Source organism: Protopterus annectens, chromosome 2.part0 (assembly GCF_019279795.1).
Source record: "Protopterus annectens isolate FY-2018-M chromosome 2.part0, PAN1.0, whole genome shotgun sequence".
Lineage (NCBI taxonomy): Eukaryota > Metazoa > Chordata > Ceratodontiformes > Protopteridae > Protopterus > Protopterus annectens.
This window is the reverse complement of record NC_056728.1, coordinates 129,741,461-129,762,958: the sequence shown is the minus strand read 5'-3', so window position 1 is coordinate 129,762,958 and position 21,498 is coordinate 129,741,461. Positions and strand designations below refer to the sequence as shown.

At 42.6% G+C, this 21,498-nt stretch overlaps 1 protein-coding gene across 1 annotated transcript in view; it reads right to left on the bottom strand.

The window, feature by feature from the left end:
* The window catches only part of PGAP1 (post-GPI attachment to proteins inositol deacylase 1), a 2,682,422-nt gene that overhangs the window by 2,622,621 nt on the left and 38,303 nt on the right, over positions 1–21,498 (bottom strand). The window contains exon 2 of the mRNA XM_044060619.1: positions 1,743–1,914. Coding sequence (XP_043916554.1) covers positions 1,743–1,869 — 127 coding nt within the window. The 5' untranslated portion in view covers positions 1,870–1,914. The remainder of the gene's footprint in view (positions 1–1,742; positions 1,915–21,498) is intronic.

Genomic DNA, 21,498 nt, shown 5'->3' with positions numbered 1-21,498 from the left:
TAGCAAAACTATTAAATGGAAGTTACCCCCGCACCCCCCCCACCCCCGAAAAGAAACAGCCCAAGCCAATCATCGATCCACAAAAACCTCAAATGAGCTTACTCTCTGGCAGCAGTTATGAAGGGACTGTCTCAAAAAGTTGTACTTTAGTCAGCTCCACTCAAGCTGTCTGACAGTTTCAGCACATGGAAGGTGCCCTGAAGCTTTAGAAGCTGGCCAGCTGTTATCTCTTCGGCTAATGCTTCTTGCAGCAGTGATCAATATGATGATCATCACATGGCTTTATGGACCCTTTCAAATTTATTTATTTCCACCATGAATTTGTGGTACCTTACATGTGTACTTTTTGCTGATCTAAACAAAAGCTTTTGGCTAAGAATCATAGAATTCTGATTCTATGAAGTCTCAAGATTTTAGATCATATGTTAACAGTTTTCTTTCAAAGTGCCTTTTCAAAAGCCCTTTTCAAATCAAAATTGTTGTCCTTCCAGTCCTTGCTAGCTAATGCAAATTCTGGAGTTCCTCAAGGCTTGGTCTTCCGACCTCTTCCTTAGCACTTTTTATTAACTACTTGACAATCTTTAACTAATTCGTATCTCTCCTTATCAAATAAATGATCCTGTAACAAAAATCATCTGCCTCCTATTTAAGCATTAAAATTGGTTTTCATCATGTCCCGGACTGCTTACTACACTATCATTAAACAACCAACAAATGTTTAATGGGGAAATCCAAAGTGCTGCCTTTTGGTCTCCACCAGAATGAAGCAACTTCCATCAGGTTAGGGACTGGTCACGACAGCTAATAGGGACATTGAAACTTATCTCTTTCTTTATGTATCTGGGGGTTTGGCTGGGCACCACATTGTTGATGGGAGTACACTTTGGAATGTCAAATCTAAAATTAACAAAACCATTTTCTGTAACTGGAAATGCTGTAGGTTCCTCACATTAGAGATTATTCCAACTACTAGGAAAAAAATTGAACAAGCTTATAGGAAACATCACCCCACCACTACTTATGCCTCTTTCTGGAATTTGTATTACCTTCAAGTCCTTTCTAATACAAAAACTGAAGATTCATTCTGTTCTCCCCCCAAAATGGAGCATCACTATCACTCGACACACAGCCAAATGGCTTCCAGTGAAACAGCAGTCAGATCTTTGCATGTATGTCTATCCTAAATATTTAAGCTTCTGAAGCTGAGACATTTTCTACCTCTTGCCTTTTTTCAAGGCCTAATAAAATTATTACTAAGATCGAATTGTAATAAAACAGCTTTACTGGATGCCAGTCAAGTATTTTAAAAGCCAGTAATCATACCTTTGTTGGTTAGAGTCAAAAATCTGTGACTGATTAAAACTGACACAATTCCAAACTGATTAAGTTAAAGAATTTAAGATCAATTTATCACCTAAAACAAATACCAATGCAAATGCTCTCCTAAATTTCATATAATAGACAATTATCTGTGGTTTTATATTCTGAAAATTCCACAAAGTACTGCTGTGTCTACTGCCTACATAAACTTTTTGCTGTCTGAATTCTACCTGAAACTGTCCCAGTTTATAGTATATGCATAACATTTTCATGCATTATCTCTTTGGGCAGTAACTGTAATGACTCCATTTGATTCAGTCCATTATCCCTATTAAAAAAAATTAGATAAATAAATGTCACATTTGGCCCTGTAAGTCTGTCAATGCTAAGAGTAAACCACCACTCTGGCAAATAATGCTTACCTAACAAATAACGATCTACTGTCAGCACTGGTGCAATGTGAGGTGTAGCTTGGGTTATAATGAGGCTTATCAGATCTGGATTAAAGTCTTGCAGCGTAAGCAGAGCACGTGCAACTAGGCCTCCCATTGAGTGTCCCACGATGGCAACTCTGCTGACAGGAAGCTCTTGGTCCTAAATATAGATCAGCAAAAATGACAGAAATGAAAGGTATGGGAAAAAATCAAGCATCTCACTATTAAACTAAGTTTGTAGTCATTACTAGGGTTTCAAGCTCTGTGCATCAAAGTGAGAAGGATCTATTACATACTGTACAGCAAGCAGTAATGCAAATGACCTGTATTCAACAGCATATTCTATAGCACAGGGATTTGCCAGGGTGGAGAAGCAAGGAAAAGCTAAAGCACTCGAGGAACTGTTTGATCTCCTGGCATGGACAAACATATGTACAGAGCATAATGTTAGATGCCTGGAGATGTGAAGAGTTACAGAAACTGTCCACAACTTAATCTAGCTACAGGCAGAGACACTGCCCAAACAGTAACAACATTTAAGCGCTAACTCGGTTACTTTATTTTATTACCTGGGTAAATACCACTCAGCCAAAAAAAAAAGGCAGGTGAGAAATCCATGGACAAAACAGAGACAAATATTAGAAATGCTCTTAAAGCAGCCAAAACACTTCAGCAGTACAGTACTGTGAGACAAAAGTAAATCAAAATACCTGGAAAAGTTAACAAAACAAGAGTAAAGAACATGCAAACTCTACCGTGGCAGCACAGCACTGAGAGGTCAGTATTGAACTACAGACCCTTGAGTTAGCACACAAAGAAAAGAGTAACTACTATGAAGTGCCAACTTATGATCATGCAGTATAACTATATGCATATCAGCATGTGTTCCCCAAAAGCAGTCCGACAGCAAACAACTTCCTTTGCCCAACTACTTTGACTATTTCTCCAACCCAAAGGTTAAGCTAGAGATTCTGGCTAAGAAATTGTTTAACTCCCTCTGCTGCAGAAAAATGTACTCCATTTACTCCCCAGGGTCTACCCATAACTGATTCCTAGCATATGCCTAGAGAGAAAAATGATCCAGGGTTGATAAAGCTCAACAGGAACATTTCAAACATAAAACACATTTAACAAACTACACTCAGAACAAATTTCACAATTTATTTTTATTAATTTTATTTTACATTTCTTTAACCAGGATGTCCGACTGGGCCAGTGGCCCAGGGAAAACAGCTCCTTTACAAAAAAACAATACAAGAAATAATAGAGAATAAATCACTTTGGTAAATATAGATAGTTAATAGTTTATACATAAAAAATAAAAACAGAGAGCACTACAGAATGGAAAAAATGTTAAACTAACATGAAATAGCTTGTCCATCATAGAGAAATGACTGATCAGCAGGTAAATCTTATGGCACTGGTGGTAAATATTTATGCGATACATATATGGTATATAAAAAAGAAGTTATGTACTTACCATAACGTTCCATGTTTGTAGTCCATCTCGCCCTTCATACTTACTGATGGGATCTGAGACGATCCTCGGCTCCGACTCGGCCAAAAGCTCTAAGTCTTCTAGTTGGCTCGTGGCTAGGTAGGTATCCCATGGTGCACCAGTACAATCCCCAGATTTTGTTTGCTGTTAACTAGGAGAAATAACCAGCATACAGAAAGAACCCAATAATAAAAGGTCTCCAGTAAGTGATGATGACATTTTTCTGTCTCCAGATGCTTCCAGGATGGGGGTAGGAGGTTGGGTTTGTAAGAATGAAGGGCGAGATGGACTACAAACATGGACCATTATGGTGAGTACATAACTTGTATATGTTCTGTAGTCCTATCTTGCCTTCATTCTTACTGATGGGACAGCGTCCCTAGCACCTTATTCTTGGGTGGCTCAAGGAAAAATACTCCTGAGTACTGTGGAACCAAAGGATGCTCTACCCCTGGAGGTTAAATCCAATTTGTAATGAGTAATAAATGTGTGAGGAGTAGCCCAAGTTGCTGCTGCACAGATATCAAGTGGGACCCTGGCTTGAAAGGCTGCAGAGGTACACAGATCTCGTAGAATGAGCCTTCATTTTGAAAGGTAAAGGCCTCCCCTCAGAGGTGTAAATGTAAGCTATACAGCTAGAGATCCAATTTGAGAGGGTCACTTTGGAAACTGGTAAACCTGACCTGGATTCGGACAATGAAATAAATAATTGATCTGACTTCCTGAATTCCTTAGCCCAGTGCAAATAAAAATGTAATTGTCTATGAACATCCAACTTATGAAATCTGTATTCTGCTGCGTTGGAATGATTTGGGAAGAACACTGAAAGTTCTATGAATTGGTTCAAAGTGCTATGGGAACAGACCTTGGGGAGAAAGGATGGATTAGTACGAAGAGATACTCTGCCTTTGTGAAAAATCAGATAAGGGGGTTTTACAGACCGTGCTTGTAACTCTGACACCCGTCTGGCAGATGTGACTGCCACCAGAAACAAGATCTTCCAAGACAGAAATTTCAAAGGCGATGAATGAGATGGCTCAAAGGGCGGAGACATCAATTTGGATAGCACAAAATTCAAGTCCCATGAAGCCACAGGTTCCTGAAATGGGGGTCTTAAAAGTGGCACATTTGAGGAAGGTTTTGCACAGCCTATGTGACATCAGATTAGAATCTTGTATGCCTAGATGAAAATTAGAAATCACTGCCAATTGAACCCGGATAGTGGCAGCTGCAGATCCCTGGTGGAAAAGCTCAGACAGGATGTCCAAAACCACCAGAATGGAGGCGGTATAAGGGACAACATTAATTTTCTCAGCCCAGACAGAGAATCTCCTCCATTTACTGGAATATAATCTCCTAGTGGAGGGTTTATGAGATGACGTTAGGATATGAGTCACGGAGGGTGAGAAGTCGTGAAGCCTGACTAGGGATGGAACTGGAGCAGCCAAGCTGTCAAATTGAGGGTGTGTAAAGCGGGAAGAAGCGAGCCTGACATATGCATCAAGAGATCTGGCACTAGGTCCAGAATCCAAGGATAGTCTAGGAGAAGCAGCCCGAGAAAAGGGAACCAAACCTGATGAGGCCAGTAAGGAGCAATGAGGATCAGTTTGCTTCCCAGCTGTTTCGCTTTCTGAATAACCTTGGGTAGGAGAGGAAAGGGAGGAAAAGCATAAAGGAGACCCGGGGCCAATCATGAACAAGTGTGTCTCTCGGTGACTCCCCCGTAGGGGGGATGAGGGAGAAATAACTGCAGCATTTGGCATTGATCAGGCTGGCAAAGAGATCGCAGCAAGGCTGTCCCCATCTGCGAAAAATCTGTTACACTATTTCCTGTTTCAGAGACCACTCGTGATGCATCAAAATTACCCGGCTGAGTTTGTCGGCTATCACGTTGGTTGTCCCTGGAATGTGCGTTGCCACCAGAAAATGCTGTGAAGATATCGCCCATTTCTAAACTTGAATGGAGTCGCGACAGAGTGGGTATGATCTGGTTCCGCCTTGATGATATACCATACTACCGACATGTTGTCTGGCTGTATTGCAATCGTCCCAAGAGGCAAAAGGTCGTGAAGTTCTTGCCACGCCAGAAGCACCGCCCTCATCTCTAGAACGTTAATATGCAGTTGAGCCTCATGATCTTGCCATGTGCCTTAGACAGTCCTGCCTAGATAATGCCCCCCCCCCATCTGTGAGGCATCCGTGGTCACAGTGGCAACGAGTTGGAAAGGGACAAATGAAGTGCCTGTGGTTAACTGGGTTTGGTCCACCAAATGAGGTCCTTCTTGCAAGAGTTTGTCAGCAGTATGTGATGAGATAATGGTAGATGTTGAAAGGACCACTGGGACGACAGCAGCTACTGAAGAATCCTCATGTGTAGTCTGGCTAGTGGCATTAGTAGTATGGTGGAAGCCATGGTCCCTAGAAGCTTCAGAATAGTCTTGGCCTTGACTTTTCATAGTGGGAGAAGATGATGAATTTGAAGAATCAGATTCTGTGCCCTTTCTACTGGAAGACGAGCCAACATGTCTATTGTGTCCATCTCTGTGCCTACAAAAATCACAAATTGAGAGGGCAATAAGGCAGATTTTTCCCAATTGATGGTAATCCCCAACTGGGCACAAAGTTGAATGGCAGCGTCCCTGGTCTGAAGAAGTGGATGCCTGGTGGGGGCGGTCAGGAGCCAGTCGTCCAGTTACGGAAACACCTGGAATCCTCGATGTCTCAGGTGAGCTGTCACTACTGCCATACACTTGGTTAACACCCTGAGGGCTGAGGTGAAACCAAAGGGCATAGCACAAAACTGGTAGTGGCTGGCTCCCAGCCGGAAGCATAGATGACTCCTCGATGCCCTGTCCATTTTTATGTGGTAGTAAGCATCTTGGAGGTCTATTGAGCACATCCAAGTGTCATTCCCTAGTAACGGGAGTACAGACTGCAGTGTCACCATCCAGAACTTGTCCTTCTTTACTGATTCATTCAATCTGCTGAGGTCCAAGATGGGCCTCCAGTTCCTTGTACGTTTTGGCACTAAAAAGAATCTGGTGTAAGTTCCGGATCCTATTTGGTCTGCTGGGACGGTTTGGATGACTCTTTGCCAGCAACTTGTTGACCTCTACAGTTGCCTGATCCCTGTGATTGGGTGGAACATCCGGGATCCTCTTGGGAACATAAGGCGGCAGAGAAAAGGATATACATAACCTCTGGTAATAATTCTTTGTACCCATTTGTCTTGAGTGATACTTAGCCAGGCTTCTGGATACAAAGAAATGCAACCCCCGACCGGCTCAAGGGAAGCACAGTTGGGCCCCACATCAGGCGTGCTGGTAAGGCCAAGCCCAAAATGAATCGCGGCCTCCCTGGCTTTGCGGTCTGCCTCTGCCTCTAGGGCGATGTCTACCATTTCCTCCTCCTCGTCTGCCTCTGAAGGAGGAGTCACCCTGTGCATCTTGGAAAAACCTCTGAGACTTCTTGAACCACATTTTACCACCTCTCTGACCATTAGGGTATGGTCTAGAGTGGACAGTAAGACGTACTCCCATGGCAGAGTGTGTTTTTCCTTCTTGCTCGCACCGGATGAGTGTGTTCTTTACCTTGGGTCCAAACAATGAAGAACCGTCGAAGGAGGCATTGGTAAAGGTAGACTTGAACAGTTCCACAAAATTACACAAATGCAACCAGGAATGACGTCTTAGAGAAATTCCTGAACCAGCTGCTCTACTCGCTCCATTGGCTGCATACGAGATAAGCCTCATGGACGATTTGACAATAAAGTTCAAGGTGGACAACTGGACAGACACCTTGTCAGGGACTCCCTCAGTGCATCTACCTTGTAGAGAATCTCCAAACTCCTTAAGGAGATCTCTCTGAAGCCTCGTGAAGTGTGTAAGGTAGTCCAGCGATCTAAGAGTAAATTCCGCTGATAAAAAGATACGCTTCCCATATCTGTCCATCATTCGAGACTCTTTATTCGGTGGATGAACAGAAGAAGAAGTTTCCACTAGCTCCTTCTTAGTGGCCGCCGCCACCACCATGGCATCTACGGGAACACCTTTAGATAAAAATTCCTTTTCCCTGGGCATAGAAAAAACTTATTAGTCTCCTGGGGACTGGCTCCACAGCATCAGGAGTATCCCACACCTTCCGACTAACGAGCTTCATCAGTTCGTCGAAAGGTGGAGACACCCAAAAAGCTGAAGGTTGAGACCTGAAAGCCTTCAGGTACACCGACTCCTCATCAGAAGGGGTGACAGTGGGCCAGCTGCACCACTGCTTAAGGATTTCCAAGATGTCTACCAAGGCTCCAAAACAACCTCAGGGGGAGCTGGAACCGAGGGTTCCAACAGCGGTACCAAACACTCCGGCTCCGAAAGACCAGCATGGCTCGGAGTAGGAATCACTGAAGGGGGGACGAACTCAAGTGGCCCCAGAACCGACTGGGTCAGAGCCAACAACAATATAGGTAAGGCAAATGACTTCAAAAGTCTCAGCACTACCCTCTCCACATCTTCTTCCAATAAACTCCTGGAAGACCTGGAGGACAGAGTAGGAGAACAGGATCTCTGCAATATGGGTGACCTTAATATAGGGGAGACCGGTAAAGGATCCATAGACCAGCTCCGTTAAATACTCTCAGAGTGGTCAGCTCCGAACTACTTGGTGCCGACCCTGTAACCACAGTAGTAGAACCCTCGACTGGCTACGAACTCAGTGGGGCCGATGAGGCAGTAATTTTGTCAGCCTTAGTAATTTTAAGAGGTGGCTACAAGACACTAGCCGGCTCCAGGGAGGGCCTCTTAGAGGATTTGGATTTCTACTTTTTAGATCCCTGAGATCTAGCAGAGGAGGAAGAGCTAGCCACATCTTCCTAAAAGGAAGGCTTTAGGAGACCTTTTAGTATGAGCTTATTTTTTCTCTCTTGCACCACCCTAGCACTAAAAGAGTGGCAAAATAAGCAAGTTTCCTGTAAGTGGATAGCCCTCCAGACAGTACACGCAGTTACTGTGGCCATGTGTTATAGACATCTTCTGTGAGCATTTCACGCATTTTTTAAAGCCAGATGGCTTATGGTCTTGGACTTCCTTAGACATCTCACAGAAGATTGAACCCACACACACACGAAGGAAAGTGGGAGGACTAGGTCTTCTAACTTTAATGGGCCTAGCTCTAAAGGAACCGCTGAAGAGACACCACGAGGACTAGGTCCTCTGACTTAAATGGGCCTAGCCCTGGTAGTGAAAAAGGAAAATAGGTCTTCTAACTAAAACGGACCTAGGGGGTACAGAAACAAGTAGAGAGCCTCGTACACACACTAGAACAGGAATACAAGTCTAATTTGTGGAAAAAAACAAAGAATGAGAAAGAAGGTCAGCAGAACCTCGTTTTGTCTGCAACACTAATAACAGTAAATATCAACAAGCGGAAAGCTCCGCAAGTAAATTATTACTTATAATATTTAAGAAAGCACACACAGCCTAACTAATCGCAAAAGGCGCCTACAACTACTAATATCAATAATATGAAAACAAGGAATATAGATGATTATATATATATATATATATATATATATATATATAAAACAAAGCAGTGAAACAACTGGCACAGAGAATACCACAGTACTATAAGGCCAACGGCCAACTGTACTCAAAGAAATTGCACACAAAAGGCACTCTGATAAACGCTATTTAACTGCAAACACTACACTAACTATAGCTATAAAATGCTATATAACACTATCAAAAAGTGAAAATAGAAGTTTTATCCAAAATTTAGAACAAAATGTGTAAGACTTAGCCACGGCCAAGAAGAAGCACATCCGAACTCGTCAACGCGGCAAACAAGATCTGGGGATTGTACTGGTGCACCATGGGATACCTACCTAGCCACAAGCCAACTAGAAGACTTCGAGCTTGCAAATAGGCAGAGTCGGAGCTGAGGATCGGCTCGAATCCCATCAGTAAGAATGAAGGCGAGATAGGACTAAAGAACATCAAAAATTTAGCACATTGTTGTGATGTTAGTGTTACTTGTTCTTAACAGTGATAGCTAAGGGAATATTCAGGTGAAGTACAAGGAAGAGGGAATATAATGCACTGTAAGACGCTTGAGCTAAGTAGATAGAGGTAAGAGGAGTAGTGAGCTTGAGGTAGGTACAGAGAAATTGGAATTCAGTTAGAGAAGGGATAGTTTGGAACTTATATTAAGGAAGAGGTATTTTGGTTGTAAGAAAAAAGAAGGACAAAATGATCAGCCTGGATTAGTGCAGGAGCAAAGCCAGTTGCTGGTTAGGCGTTTCTTAAACAGTAGTTTAAATATGGATCTATTGCTAGAGTTTAGTATTGTCTGAGGCATGGAATTCCAGGACTTGGATATTTGAGTTACTTTGAGTAGTAGTTTGTTGGAGGATCTTAGTGGTCTGCTGTCTGAGTAGGCTCTTGAGTGACGGACAGTTGACTGGATGGTGGAAGATGATGAACAAAAGTTAGTTGGTTGAGGGATAGTACATGAGGTAGTTAGATCCAATTTAGTTTACGAAGTGCTGTGCAGTGATGTGATCTGTAAGGAATGTTAGTAGCAAATCTTGCGATTTTGTTATAGCAGGACTCCAGTTTGTTTAAATCTGATTTTCTCAGAATAGTGAATATTGGTGAGGCATAAAGAAGGGTAGAGAGTACAGGAGTCCTAGCCATGGAAGGTCTAGCGGCATTGGTTAGGTATGGCTTGACTCTATATAGTGAGCCTAACAGTATCAGTGAACAGGTGTGAGACAGAAAAAGAAGGTAGAGAGAGGCTGGGAATTTTAAAAAATCCCTATTCAAAAGTAGAATAAATAGATAAAAAAATAATGGTGAAAGAGAATATATTTCAAAAAAGGCAAAAACTAGCAGTGCGGGGAAATATGTAATTGGGAAAGAAAGTGGAAGAATAATAAAAAAAGTGGAGGGGAAATGGAGGGAGAAGGATAATGAAGCAATGTGCAAGTTTGGGGGGGCAAGAGTATGGGCTTCTATACTCGGTAGTAAAATTATAAGTGAAGCTGATTAATAATGCTTCAGTGCTGCAATCCTACAAAGGATCTGAGATGGCAAGATAATTATTCACTTATTTCAAATTTTTACTTTATTTATCCTTTGTTGTCCAGATTAGTCTAACTAGGCTAATGGTCTGTTTTCAGGGGAGAAGAACTGACAGGGTATGTATACTACTAGAGGAAATTTGGCCAGGGCATTGGGAAATTTTTCCTTACTCTCCAATAGGTTCCACAGAATTTTATATATCCACCTGAGCTACCACCAACTCAAGTAGATAGAACTTTGGTTTAATGTCTCATCTGAAGGATAACATACTAATGAGTGCAGTAACCCTACCTGGTGTTGGAAAAGAACACACAACCTTCTGCACTAAAGGAGTGTGCTACCTGTTTTTCCATGGACGCTGATGCATTTCAGTCTGTTTTCTGCAAACACCATCCCTGATGGCAAACTACTCCCCTTGCCCAGTAAGTTTGCCCATTTCCCTTACCCAAAGGATAAGCCAGAGATTCTGGTTAACCAATTAATGGATTTTGCAGGAAAACTAGCAAAAATAAATACAATACATCTTATCAAATGAGTTAAAAATTCAACAGATCATTCAATCAGATAACAAATGCAACAAAGAATTTTTCAGACAAACTATGTGCAATAAAAACTTGAGACAAATACTATCTTACTGCTAAAAAACATATTTACATTATGTTAGGACTAGTATGTAGTAGAACTGTATACCAAACCATTAATGATTAATAAAAACTGCTACACAATTAGGTTGGACCATATATGCACTCTTGCCCATTGTGCAATCCCAGCACTTCATATAGAGATTACACGTGCAGATGTCCCTCCCAAAGATAGCATGCTAACAAAAACAGTACACCAGCTGATTACAGATGGATCACAATGAAGTAAAAGTACAGTTATGAAAGTCCTACTTACCTGTAATAGATTTAGGGTTATCTGCCAAGGTAACCCAATACTGGCCAACTTTCAAAAGCTCAGACTCCTTTCCCTCTCTCCTCCTGTGACAGCTGAGCATATCCCAGGATTGAGGCCTTCCGCTTTAACAAGGAGTGAGAGTTCAGGCTTTTTCAGTCGCACAAAGGACAGGAAAACACCTGAAGCCAGAATCATCTAAACACTAAATTCCCAGCCAGTCACAATACCATACAAAACACAAATCTAACCATCAAATCAAAGAGATCGAAGACCACTTCAACTATACAAAATCTGGAAGAGGGAAGGCAGGTGCTGCCAATGAGGCAATCAGAACTTCCAACATCTACTGTTACAGGTAAGTAAAACTTATGCAACTGTACTATGTTAATCATTCTCACTGCCTCGGTGGTATTTTGGGGAGATTTCCAAAGCTTACCTTACCTGGGAGGTGGAAGGATAAGAATCCAGGATCCCCTGAACAATGGTCCTAGCAAATTCTGATTAAAGTTAAGTTCTGATACCACTTTAGGCATAAAACATGGATTTGTTCCAAGAGTTGCACTATCCCAGTGAATTAAAGTGAAAGATTCTTTACACAGAGGGGCTTGAAGCTCTGAGACCCTCCCTTCTGAGGTGACAGCTATGAGGAAAAAATAATATAGTGTTTCAAGTGAGCATCTTTAGACAGGCAAAGGCTGCTCGTTCGGGGGGGGACAAGGTGAGTTTCTCGATCACAGGCAGGAATGTGGTTCCTTCTGTGTGGTTTCAAGCGACTCACCACTTTTATGAAAAGTTTCATGTGGAGTAAGAGAAGATAATGGAGAACAGTGCAGACAAGCTGAGATGGCAGGTGCATGTACTTCAATACTGAAGCAGGAAAGCCCCTGTCTAAACAGGCCTGTAAGGTACTCAAACACTGAACTAATGTCTGCCTGACAAAGGCTGTTGTTCTTGCTGTGGCACCAGATGGAAAATCTCTTACATTTTGCCAGGTATGACTTTCTGGTATAGGGTTTCCTTGCCTACTTTAGAATGGAAAGCACTTCCATTGCATAGTTAACATTTCTTGGTGTCATAACCCAATCCTCCAGGCGGTTAATCTGTGTTTATCTAAGTGTAGGGGTCTATTTCATTTGCCCGACACTTCATTTGCCCGACACTTCATTTGCCCGACACTTCATTTGCCCGACACTTCATTTGCCCGACACTTCATTTGCCCGACACTTCATTTGCCCGACACTTCATTTGCCCGACACTTCATTTGACCAACAAGTATTATTGGCAAGAAAATGGGATATGCCCCCTTCCCCACTGCAGTGCGACCTTGGAGTTAGAATATATACTTAGGGGGGTGTGGGTGGCACAGCCCTCCACAATGGGGGTTGTGGGGGGCGAAGCCCCCCACTTAATTTCATATTATTTTTAGTTTTGCTTAGTAACACAAGTAAGTGGGGGGCTTCGCCCCCACACCCCCCCTAACTATATATTCTAACTCCAGGGTCGCACTGCAGTGGGGAAGGGGGCATATCCCATTTTCTTGCCAATAATACTTGTCGGTCAAATGAAGTGTCGGTCATTTGGTCTCGGGGAAATGGGTGTCGGTCAAATGAAAGTTCGGGCAAATAAAGTAGACCCAAGTGTAGATGGAATACAGATTCCTTGGCTTGACTGAAAACAACTACTCCCTGTGATACAGTGTGGAATTTCCCCTCAATGAGGGTCAAGAGATGGAAGAAAAAGAAATTATGTACTCCCCATAATGTTCCAACTGTGTTGTCCATTTTCATTTTTTCCAACAACTGGATTTGAAACCAACTAAGGTGCTTTTTACAGCTCATGGATATGGAAACGCTCAAGTTCCTCCCTTACCCATAATTCTCTTGTTCCCTATCATACCTCATATCTTGTTTGCTGGCCTTATAGCTTCACAAAACATTAGAAACACTAGGATGAGAAACAAACACCTGAAGCTCAAAGGCAGGAACATTAGTTCCCTGATTATCTTCTCGTTCTTCCAGAAGTCAAAAAACAAATGGTAGGGGGTTGGAGGGAGGGGAGTTGAAGAATGAAAATGGACAACACAGATGGAATGTTAGGGTGAGTATATAACTTCTTATTCTGATGACTGTCAATTTTCATTCATTCCTCAACAACTGGAACAGAGTCCCCAGCTACCTAAATCCCAGGAGGACTCTAAGGATATTCCTGAGCACTGTTGAGCAGAAATTTGCTCTTCCCCTCTAGACCAGATGAGTAATAACGTTATGAGGATCAGCCCAAGATGCAGCAGCACAGATATCATCCATGGGAAACCTGGATAAAAAATGTCCATCGACCTGGTTGAACAAGCTTGCAAAGGTTTTGGCAACGACAGACACAATTCGTTATAGACAAAGGAGATGCAATCAGTTAACTATCTGGCTAAAGTTACTTCTGCAACTGGCTTGCCCAATTTCAATTCCACAAAAGAAACAAATAATTGCTCTGTCTTTCTGAAATTCTTTGTCCTATGCAAATAGGAACATGACTGTGAGCATCCAACAAATGTAACATGTATTCTCCTCTGTTCATGAAATTTGGAAAGAAAACTGGAAGATTAATAGACTGATTTTTGTTTGATTCTGACAGGGTTGGTTCATAGTGCTACCCTATTTCTATGAAATACCGAATAAGAAGGCTTAGACAAAGCTTGAAGTTCAGAGACTCAGAGCAAAGGTTATAGTTACCACAAAGATACATTTCCAGGTTAAAAATGTTAGTTCACATTTTGCTGATGGTTCTAAAGGAGACTGACTCAAAGCATGTAAAACAAAATTAAAATCCCATGGAGTTCAATCTTTAAAAGGTGGTCTCAGAAGACGGGGGCTCATTATAAATGCCTTACTTACAAAGTTTTGAAGAAGCTAATGTGGAACCGTCAACTCCTATATGAACATTAGAAAAGACAGCTAGCTGTACTTGAATAGTCAAGGAACTAGTCCTTTCATTAAAGATTGTAGGTAAAAAAATCAACAACTTTATGTATTGGTGCTATAAAAGAGTCAATGTCTTTTTTGTTATGCCCAAAAAACAAATCTTTTCCATCTACATCTGTAAATCTTCCTAGTGAAAGCTTTATGGGAAGATAAAAGAATGTGACAGACAGGGGAGGAGACCCTGGGTTGTCTGGCTATCAATGGAAGTGGAGAAACCATGTGGTCAGCTTTAGGCCTAAAATGTCTGGGTGAATCATGTCTGTCAGGTGAAAGAGGTAGTCTTGAATTGCATCCAGAATCCATGGAGGGTGAACTAGATGAGGCCAAAGAAAGGGAACCAAATCTGACTAGGTCAATAAGGGGCAATGAGAATGATTTTGCTCTTCAATCAAGATGCTTTCTGGAGAAAAAAAGGGATTAGAGGAGTTGGGAGATGAGCAGAGAGGAGACCAGGAAGCCAAATGTAGAGAACTGCGTCTCTCAGTGATTCCCCTGATGGGGGGGGGGTTATGGCAAAAACACTGCTGTACTTGTTGAGGGGAGATGCAGAGAGGTAGCAGCAAGGTTGGCCCCACTGGTGGAATATCTTTTCCGCAAATCACATGCTGACAAACCACTCATGAGGCAATAAAATGGCCCTGTTCAACTTGTCTGCTATCTTGTTGGATTCCCTGAAACGTGCGCTGCTATCAGAAATCAATGGATGAAATCACCCACTGCCACACACTCAGAGCTTCTTGACACAAGAAGTAAGATCTGGTTCCTCCTTGTTTGCACCATACCACTGACATTGTCCATGTGAATCGCAACAGTCCTGGAAGGGAGAGAATCTTCAAAGTCCTGCAACTCTAGGAGTACTGCTCTCATTTCCAGGATGCTGATATTCATGTTGGCCTCTTCGAGGGACCAAGTGCTTTGGAGTGTCTTTCCCAAGAAGTGCCCCCTCCACCCATCCAATTTGGGAAGCGTCCGTGGTCACTATAGCTTTGGGCTAAGAAAGAATGAAGGGACAACCTTGTAATATCTGATCTGAGCGAATCCACCACAAGAGGTACTTTTTGTATGCCTGAGTTATACTGATCTGAGAGGACATAGGTTAGTGTAGAATGGACCACTGAGTTGCTAAGGTCCAATGAACAACTCTTATATGGTATCTTGCTAGCGTAACTAGAACTGTTGCAGTGGACATTGACCCCAAGGCTTGTAGAATCAAATCGAGCTGATAGAGAAGAATTTTGAATTATCTTTTTGACTTGAAATCAAATGGTTTGTACTCTTACTAAGGGAAGGAAGGCTGCTACTGACGCTGTATTGAACAAGGCCCTTATGAACTCTGTCTTACAAGGTTCTAGCTGAGATTTGTTGTGATTGATGGTAATTCCTAGATGAGATCAAATCCAGAGTACATAGTCTTGTGCTTTTATCAAAAGATGCCTGGTCGGAGCAGTTATGCACAAGTCATCCAAGTATGGAAACACCAAGAATCCCTGCAGTCTCAAGTGAGCTCCTACTACTGCCATGCATTTGGTGAACATCCTGGGGGCTGTGGTGAGGCCAAAGGGCAATACTCTAAATGACTGGATCCCAGCTGGAAGTCTAGGTATCTCCTGGATTGTCTGTTCATTTTTATGTGACAGTACACATCCTGAAGATCTACTGAGCACATCCAGTCATCCTTGTGCAGGAAAGGCAAATGGAATGAACTGTGATCATCTGAAACTTTGTACACTGAACTGATTTGTTCAGATTGCAATTATCCAAAATTGGTCTACAGTCCCCTGTTTTGTTTAGCACTAAAAAGAATCTTGAGTAAGTTCTGAAATCTTTATGGTCTGGGTGGACCTCTTGGATGATACTTTTTTCTAGAAGCTTTTTTTATTTCTAGAGCTGCTGGTTTCTTCTGACTAGATGGAACATCTTGAATTCTGTTCGTTGTTGGAGGAGGGGTAGGGAAAAGAAAATTATATAACCTCTGGAAATAGTCCTTTGCACCCATGTATCTTTTGTAATGTCTAGCCAGGCTCTCTGGTGCAGAAAGAGACCCCCCCCGACTGCTTTCAGAGATGGGACAATTGTGCCTCCTTTTAGGAGTGCTGGTAGGGTCTGTCACAGAAGGTATCTCTGGACCCCTGGTTCTGCGGGCCTCCTCTGCCAAGTGGGCAGTATATTCCATTAGTTCCTCCAAGGGCAGAGGGGGGCACTCTATCTCCCACGTGGATCATGGAAAGGACCCTGGGATTTTCTGAACCACATTTTTCTACCACCTCAATGATTCCTAGAGAAGGTTCTTTGAGCACTCAAAAAAACATATGTCCACTGCAGGCAGTGTCTTAACACCCTGCTCACACCTAGAAAGTTTTTCACTTTAGAGCCAAACAAAGTACTTCTGTCAAAGGTTGCAATGATGGAGGACTTCAAGTACACTACGAAATCACACAGGCACATCCAGGCATGTCTCCTAATGGAAATGCCTGAACCCCCCCCCCACCCCCACCCTTGAGGTACCTGCAGATGCATGTGAAATGAGCTTCATGGATGAATTTGTGATAGATTGCAGAATAGCCAACTGTGAGGCAACAGAGCTCTGTGTCTTAGAAGTACTGGTCACAGAGAGGGATTTGGAAAGTTCTTTAATCAAGTCCCTCTGAAGTCCAGTAAAGTGTGCCAAATAATTCAGTGACCTGTCTGTAAAGGTCGCTGAAGCGTACATATGTTTCACAAATCTGTCCAATGCCCTGGACAGGGGGATTAACAGATGAACTCTGTTCAAGTTCTTTCTTTGTGGCCGCCACTACGACCACAGCATGTAATGGTATTACTTCGCTCCAAAACTCTTCCTTTCAGTGGTGCCAGGATCCAGTCTGGTCTATTGGAGATTGGCTCAATGTCGGGTTCCTCATATGCCAGCCTAGAGATCAAATCAATGAATTCCTCGGCAGGCAGAGTCACCCAGGAGGTAGATGGGCCAAACCCAAAGGCTTCCAGGAGTACCAATTCCTCTTGGGAAGGGTTTATTAGTTGACCAACCACCCTTCTGCTTAAGAATCTGCAGAATGTCTCCAAAGGAAATGTCAACAGATGGTGATCTTGGGGACCTTTCCCTCTCATCAAAATCTGTATCTTCTCTGACCGGCTCTTGAGGAAAGCCTAAGTATCTCCTCTTGCACTTTGTCTTCCTATGGCCTTCTTTGGTAGGATGTTCCTGAGAAGTATCAGAAGATATAAGTATATCCTGCTGGGTAGAATGTTGAGATATGGGATCCAGAAGGAAGATCTGAAGGGTGGAATTGTCCATCCTCTAGAAGCAGAGAACACACTCTCCACCACCTCAAAGGCAGAGTGCTCCAGGGAAGCTCCTGGAAGAATGAGAAGAGGAAGCCACTGAAGGGGACCTAGAATGGCGGCTTATCTCTAAAAAAAGTTGATGGCAGCCTGGAAAGAACAGGGTCCAGGAAGGATGCATACAGAGTCCGAGGGAGTGTTTTCAGATCCGAAAGTATGGGATCCGATGAAACAAGTCAGGCATCTGATCCAGACGAATCCAAAGATTTAGTCTTCAAATCTGACCGTTTTGATACTTTTCCTGTTGTCTCCATGATAGGATCAGAAGATGGAGTAAAGGATCCGGAAAGGTCCAATAGCCACTTTCTGTGCTCCTTTTTGTCAGATACGGAGGTTTGAGCTCCAGATAATGATTCAGAGAAGGTCATCGGCAGAAGACCATTCAAAATAAGCTTCTTTTTCTGATCAACTAAGGCCTTCACAAACCTTTGTAAATATCACACAATACCTTTAAGTGTGCCAGGCCCAAGCAAACACAGGAATCATAGGCATCAGACAGAGGGAAATTATGCCCATACTCCTTACATATTATTTTTTTAAACAGAAAGAAAGAGTGAAAGAAAAGAGAAAAACAATTACCAACAATGGAAAAGACAGAAATTAATCAATAATGGTAATCAAATTAAATTACACTAAATCAAATGTACGATAAGGGAGGAATTAATGTATACAAATACCAAGCATAAAGATATTGAAAGAAATAAACAATTTGTTCAATTATCAAAGCAGAAAACCACTAAAGCTCGAGAGCTCACAGTGAACACATCCGTACGTGAAGGCGGCAAATGAGATCTGAGGTATGGTAGGGGACTAGATCATTACAGGTAGCTTGAGAGTTTCAAGTATCAATGACCTGTAAAAAGGGGCAGAGATAGATCAGAGGGTTGCATCCAAAATCAATTGTTGAAGAATGAATGAAAATTGACATCAGATCCAGTGCTGCCTCAGCCAGAAGGGGGCCACTAGGATCATGATTTGTCTGTCTGCCCTGACTTTTCAGTATCCTAGGAATCAGAGGAAAGGGTGGGAATGCATACGAGAACAGGTTTGCCCAATTAAAAGAGAAAGAATCAGTTTTCCAAGTCCATGTCTGTTGAGTGCTGGAGCAAAACTTTTGCAGTCATTTGTTTTGGCGAGAGGTGAACAGGTCTAATGACGGGACCTCACTGTAAAGTTAAGTCCAGGAACACCTCTCTATTCAGCATCCATTCATAGGGGATCTAGAAGATCCCTGCTTAAAGAATCTGCAAGGGTATTGTTTTGACCCAGAATGTAAGATGCTATGAGAATTGGTCCTAGTTCTTGAGCCAGCACCCAAATCTTCCTTGAGAGACTGCACAAACAGTAAAACAGGGTACTCCCTTGCTTATGTACCATGCCACTGTGGTGTTGTCTGTCCATATTTTAATGGTCCCTGGACAAACTCTGCTGAAAGTAGCTCCTTCTGGTTTACATGCAGTTTTCGATGCTGTTGTGTCCAAATGCCCAGCTATGTCTGTACTGTCTATAGTGACAGTCTTGTCTGTTTCTGGTAAAGAGTAATTTGACCATGATCTCTGCAATATGGACTTGTTCCATCACAGCAGCACCTTCTTCAGGCATGGAAGAAGAGGCAATAAGGTATCCAGGAGTTAAGAGTGCTATTCTCAAACAATTTTTAGGAACCATTAAAGTTCCCATGTGTAATTTTGCAAGTGAAAACATGAGAATGCAAGAAGCTACATAACCCAGAATCCTCAGGAATTCCCCACACCAGCCATACCAGGTTACACTTCTTTCCACAAGTTCAGGCCACAAACTGAAGGCATGAAAATGAACAGAGCCAGTGTATCAAATATTCATTAAAGATAAATACACCTCCAGATTGATTAAACAGTACAATTCCCTGGAGTTACTTCAGGTGCAATTAACTGCTGGTAGAACACCTATTCAAGTCATTGCCAGCTACAGGACCCCCTCCTTGAATCAGGACACCCACTTTGTCTATTTGGATCTACTTCATTTGCCTATTTGGATCTACTTGAGTCTATCAAGATACATCCAAACACCATGGTTTTGGGTGACTTTAATTACCCATCCAGTGACCGGGTAAATTACTCATTGTCAAACTCACTTGTCCAAAGGTTTTTTAGCTTTGTTAACTCCAATGCCCTGGACAAGCTGGTTGACGCCCCCACAAGGGGTGCCAACATCCTGGATGTGGTGCTTACCAATATGGAGGACCACTGTAGCATCCCCACTGTGAGGTCTTCCCTGTTGAGATCTGACCCCAGATCAGTGTCATTCGAAGTAACTATCACCCCCCAGCAGCAACTAAAGTAAAAAAACTTCTCCAAAGCACATTATAACCTTTTACGGAATAGTATAAATAGCTTTACTGCACCCCCCCCTCCCCCATGGAACTGGGAACTATGCAGAGTTCTCCTTCAGTGCTTTACACAAAAACCTGTGTAACTGCATTGACTCGGCCATACCTGACAGGACCAAACCAAGCTCCTCAAGAAACAGCAAATCTGCCTGGTGGACAACTGTCATTAATAGGATTTACAATAAGAGGAAGAAATTGCTGTCTAAGAGTAAGAGAGAGTGAGCCCTAAACTGGAAACACTCCCTCCTCAGCTTAAACAAGCAAATAAGAGTTCCTGTAACATCCTCAAAACAAACTAAGAATCCATATTAGCTTACTCAACTAAGGACAACCATAAGGCATTCTTTAGTTATATCTGTAACATAAAAGGAAAGGCCCAGATTTGTGCCGAACTGTTAGTTTATGATATCACATATACTGAGCCTGTGGACATAACTAACCTGCTGGCAAACAGGTTCTGCGAAAGCTTTACTCCCTTGTCCCCACCACACATACACCTTGACAGCTCTATCACCTGTCCCTTACCTTGTATTGCTAAACAGCAGGTTATAAACGCCCTCTCTAAGGCCAAACACACAGCATCTATAGGACCTGAAAACATCCCAGACTGCGTCCTACATCGGCTGCAACATTAATTAGCAATACCATCTGGTACTCTTTTCAATTAGTCCAAGCACTGGCTTTGTCCCAGCTGAATGGAAAAACAGCCACCACTATTCCCTTGCACAAAGGTGGTGCTTCCACTGACCCTGGGAAATATAGACTTATTAGCTTGACTAGCCCTATTTGCAAGGCCATGGAGTGAATCATCATGCACCTTATCAACAAAGACACAGGGAATCTCCTAACACTTCACCCTATTCAGTTTAGATTTGTCAAAGGGAGATCATGCCTGTTAAACCTGGTGAACTTCTTAGAAAGAGTCACCATGGCCCTGAGCAAGGTGAAATCTGTGCATACAGACTACCTAGACTTAGCCAAGGTTTTTGACACTCTCCCCTACTCAGGCATCATTGACAAACTCACCATTATATCGCTCGCTGGATTGCTAACTGTGTCAATGATGGTCTTTTGTTATCACTGACAGAACACAGTTAAAATAGGGGAATCCACCTCCAACAGCAGACCTGTAACCAGTGGTGCTCCACAGGGATCAGTCCTGGGACCACTACTGTTTGGCATTTATTTCTCAGAAGTACAAGCAAAAACTAAAGGTCTGTGTTTGACAAAGTTTGCTGATGACTGCAAACTGGGAGAGGTCATGCAATCTCCAAATGATGTCACCATCCTATAAGAGGGTCTTACACAAACACATGATTGGTGCCAAAGTCATGGCCTTAATTAATTTTTTTGCATTGAGTTTATTATCCTTTTCAGTAACAGCAATGTTCTTGCCAAACTACCACATCAATAGCAACACTCTAAGCATGCACTCAGTGGTGAGAGAGACCTGGGCACACAGGTTGACAGCAATCTTACATTTGATCACCATGTCTTCCAAAGTGGTAAGAAGGGCATTCTATATTGTTCATCTCATAAGTAAGGGCATTGCCTCCACAAAAAAGAAGTTATGACCTCCCTGTACTCTTCC